The sequence below is a fragment of the Carica papaya genome, chromosome 7 (assembly GCF_054855325.1).
Source record: "Carica papaya isolate Zhongbai chromosome 7, ASM5485532v1, whole genome shotgun sequence".
Taxonomy (NCBI): domain Eukaryota; kingdom Viridiplantae; phylum Streptophyta; class Magnoliopsida; order Brassicales; family Caricaceae; genus Carica; species Carica papaya.
Genome location: NC_142315.1, coordinates 23664009 through 23668483, shown reverse-complemented (window position 1 = coordinate 23668483; position 4475 = coordinate 23664009). Strand labels below are relative to the sequence as shown.

Below are 4475 nucleotides of genomic sequence, written 5' to 3'. Positions count from 1 at the left end.
AAATCATCACTAGCTTGCAATAAAGCCAACTGGTAATTTAACTGATAGATTTAGTGTGTGTATATATATATATATATTTAAATAAATCCAGACCCAAAAACAATTTGTCATTTCATGGGACCCATTTGCCCAAATTGGTTGCCAGAGATTTGCAAAGGAAAAAAATTTTAATTAAATTAAATCTTAAAAAAAAAAACTCTTTAGAGTTTCACGGTTGTCCATTGTGTCTGCCTACAAAACCAACTACATAAACCCCACTATCCCCCTCCCTTCACTAGCAACTTTTCTCTCAGGCATTTTCGCAAACACTTTTCACCCGAAACGTTTCTTATCTTTTCAGCCATGGCCAGACCACAACAGCGATACCGAGGCGTGAGACAAAGGCATTGGGGTTCTTGGGTCTCCGAAATTCGTCACCCTTTATTGTAAGCTCCCCGAATTTCCAACTTCTCTCCCTCGCTTTCATTCACTCTTTCCGTCTACTTCCTCACTTTGCTTACCCGAAACGTTTCGTTTCGTGTCTCTTGCAGGAAAACCAGAATCTGGCTCGGCACGTTCGAAACGGCGGAAGACGCGGCGCGGGCGTACGACGAAGCCGCTAGACTCATGTGTGGACCGAGAGCACGAACTAACTTCCCCTACAACCCAAACGCACCGCAGTCATCGTCGTCAAAACTTCTCTCGGCGACTTTGACGGCGAAACTTCACCGCTGTTACATGGCTTCTCTGCAAATGACGAAGCAGTCACAGAAGGCGCCGCCGGAAGCTTCACTTTCCAGTAACAATGGCGGCCTCACGGTTACCCATTTGGTGGAGAAGCAGAAACCGGTAGCGGCCAACAATGTCGACGCGGTGGAGAAAGTGCAAGTTCATCATCATCATCATCATCATCACCACCATCGTGAAGTTCATGATCAGAGTTCCCAGCTGCAATTCAAGCGGCTGGAAGAAGATCACATCGAGCAAATGATTGAAGAACTGCTGGATTATGGATCCATCGAGCTCTGCTCTGTTTTACCAACTCAGGCTCAGGCAACGTGATTTGTGCAGTTACTGATTTAAAATTAGAATCCATCCCAAGTCCAAGTCATTTAGAATTATAAATATTATTATTATATTACTTTTTTGCTAATTTTAACCCCCATTTTACTTGACATCTTTTTTCAATTGTTTGACCTTTAGAGCCAATTTCTAGCTAGTTCTAAGTTGTTTTTTTTTAAAAAAAAAAAAAAAAGAAAAGAAGAAAAATTCCCAGTGATGATCCATAATTAATGTACAGTACTTTATTATGCATTGAGGTTAATTTTCTTTCTAATAAATTGAGAGGTTGGTTAAAAATGGAGGAGTAATTGTGGTGCGAATGATCAAAGGAGCAATTCTGGTTCAGTTTAATTTTCTGAAATTTGAAAATGGGCTGCGGGATTTGGTAGTCACCAATTTTTGTCCTTTTTCTATTTACAACCAGATTAAACCCATCAATCTTCAAACACATTAATTATCACAACGGCCCCACCATAATTTAGTGTTTTGAGTTTTTTTTTTTAAAAAAAAAAAAAAACTATTATTCATTAAAAATATAAAATTTATTACTATATACTTAATAAAATTAATAATTTAAATAATTAAATTAAATTTAATCTTAATTAACCATGACATATTCTAATAAAAAAATATATTTTATTTAACTGAAATAACTATAACAAAATAAAAACTTATTATAATTAAATTGAGGTAGTAAATAAAAAAATGAATCTTAAAAGTGAGTGATAATCTGTATCCAAGGATACTTAATCACTAATTAATTTATTTTTAATTTTAACGGTTACTTTTGGGTATAAATATTTTATATATGTATATATAATACAAGTGTATAGAGGCGAATGAGGAACTTGTATGAAAAAGATAAGTAATGAAAACAAAAAGGAAAGAGCCTTCATCATGGTATCATGTTAAAGTCGAGGCAACGGATAAAGCAAAATAAATTATTATTATTTTTATTTCATATTTCAATTCCAATTTTAATTCCTCTTCCTTCTCCTTTTTTTTTTTTTTTTTTTTATTTTTTTAAAACAAATTTCATTTTTCACGTAATAATTTATTTAAACACAAAGTTAATACAACTAATAAAGTTTCGATTTTGTCCAAATACATCATAATTTATTAAAAATAATACTTAATTTAATCATTACAACTTCACTAGTTCAATAATAAATTAAATTTTACTTCTTATTAAATTATATATTGTAAATTAATTTATGGTACATTTATAGAATGTGATTTGACCTATAGTTTTTTATATTAATTATAAAAATAAAAATAAAAAATCTAACGGTCTTAAAAAATTTAATCACGTGCGAAGAAAGTGGGGCCGCTGTGAAAAATAAAGAAATGCTGGGATTGAAAGTTTTCATTTTCTTTTTCAGAAAGCTTCATTTTAAGTTTCAGGCTTTTTTCGTTTTCTTTTTTTTTTTTTTTTTGGTTCGGGATTGCTGCGTTTAAAGATAAAAACTGAAAAGGGACACTGAATACCAATGAGTGCTGCCCCTCTTAATTATTATTCTAATTGCCTCTTCTCTTTTTCTATTTTCAACAACACCCCTCGATCTTTCCCTTATTTCTAATTCTGCCCCCTTTTTCATATTTTATTATATATTATACCCCCACTAATACTACAAAACTCATATATATATAGATACATATATTTATATAGTTAGAAGTTGATAATTATATTCACTATGATTTCGATGAGTTTAGGAAACTGATTTGTCAGAAATGCAAACGTGGGATGTATTCAGTTTGTTGGCGGCCCAAATGATATGGTGATTATGCCACAATTAGAGCCTGATGAACTATCATTGTATATATATATACACATGTAAGTAATTATTATATATTTCACTTTTCACTAATTGGGTTGAACATCGCACTTCCTCTGGTGGGTTGGTGGAATATTTTTCATCTCATTTTGATTTTCTTACCTTAAGATCTTAATCAATCAACTGTGGTACATACAATCATGGAGCAGTCATTACATACACGTATATAACATATATAATTGCTTCTTTGTAAATTAATAGACTGTTTAAGTCCCATGGAAGAAAATGTTTTAATATTTTCGTAAAATTTAACAACATATAATTAGTAATATAAATTATTGAATATTTCTTAGGTATATATTTGCTTTACATGTATATATGTATGTATGTTTTGGTGTCAACGAAACTCCATGATTGTTTTCACCTGTTTGGAAATTGATTTTGTTTCCCACAAATTAAGCAGAAAAAAATAAAATAAAATAAAAGCTAATTTTATTTTTTTTTAAAATTTATATGTCTCATAATTATTTTGTTTTTACTTTTGAATCAGCAAAGATATTAATAATTAAAAATCATGGCCATGTGAGTGAGTTTTGCATCATTAATGGTTTGAACTTTCTAATCTTCTCATCTTTTAGGGAACCTGATATTTCACCTTACCAACCAATATTCTCCTTTTCTCGAGAAACAAACACATGTATAGCATAAAATATTACCAGTAAGGCATGCATGTTCATCAACTATCAATTAAAGCTTAAGTACTGGGTATAAATATTAGAGACCTTTAGGGTAAAATATTTTGGTAGAAGAGAAAGCTAAATAGGGTTTGATTTCACTTTATATATACATATGTGTGTACATATATATATATATATATATGCATGCATTGAAGCATATTCTTGTTTGCTAGAAAAGAAAGTTACATGAAAGTTTATTTGACCTACTACCTAGTGAATCGACAGCCCAATCATAACTTTATAAGATTAAAGAGTGCTGCATGCTTACTAAGAATTAATATAATAATAATATTTATATTCTTCATAAAAGATTTTTAATATAAAAATAAATAAATATATATATATATATCAAATTACGTAATTTTGAATTGTTTAAGTTAAGTTTATTGATAATGTTAATATCGTTAATTATAGATTGAAGTATTTAAAATTTAGATTTAAATATACTACGACATCCTTAAAAATTAGACTTGCTTTTTATTTGTCAGTAAAATTTTTATACTTTCAATCCTTGTTCAAATAGTCATTTATTCAGTATCTTCCAAAAATCAAGAACTGACATTTTGATCATTTTTAAAGAATTTTATCTATAGACACAAAATTTATGGTTGATCGATATTGCTCATTATCATTGAATTAATATATTTAATTTTTTTATTATGGGTCATGCCTATAGAACTTATTATAGAATCATACATCATATAAAAGATCTTTTAAAAATACGTATTCTTATGAAAGAATGATTTGGGACTACTTAATTTAAAGATATCAATCAGTTTAATTGATTAAGTTCACGTAAAAATCTATAATCAAAATCACTTCATAGCAAGAGGGTATGTAATACTGTCAATTGGAACTTTTTTTTTTTTTGAAAAAAAGAAGATTGAAAAAAAAAATAAAAAAGAGTCAAAGCCTCAAGCAC

At 29.7% G+C, this 4475-nt stretch overlaps 1 protein-coding gene across 1 annotated transcript; it reads left to right on the top strand.

Moving 5' to 3' along the window:
- The first annotated feature begins 245 nt into the window (after positions 1–245).
- On the top strand, positions 246–1289 carry LOC110809224 (ethylene-responsive transcription factor ERF003-like). Its single transcript, XM_022034979.2, has 2 exons — positions 246–425; positions 531–1289. The coding sequence occupies exons 1-2, from the start codon at positions 343–345 to the stop codon at positions 1039–1041; spliced, it is 594 nt and encodes a 197-aa protein (XP_021890671.1). The 5' UTR covers positions 246–342; the 3' UTR covers positions 1042–1289.
- Positions 1290–4475: the final 3186 nt, after the last annotated feature.

Bases quoted from the DNA above. Each gene is read 5' to 3' on its own strand.
- LOC110809224 (XM_022034979.2), top strand. From the start codon at position 343: ATGGCCAGACCACAACAGCGATACCGAGGCGTGAGACAAAGGCATTGG. The intron at 426-530 runs GTAAGCTCCCCG...TGTCTCTTGCAG, and splicing joins GAAATTCGTCACCCTTTATT to GAAAACCAGAATCTGGCTCG.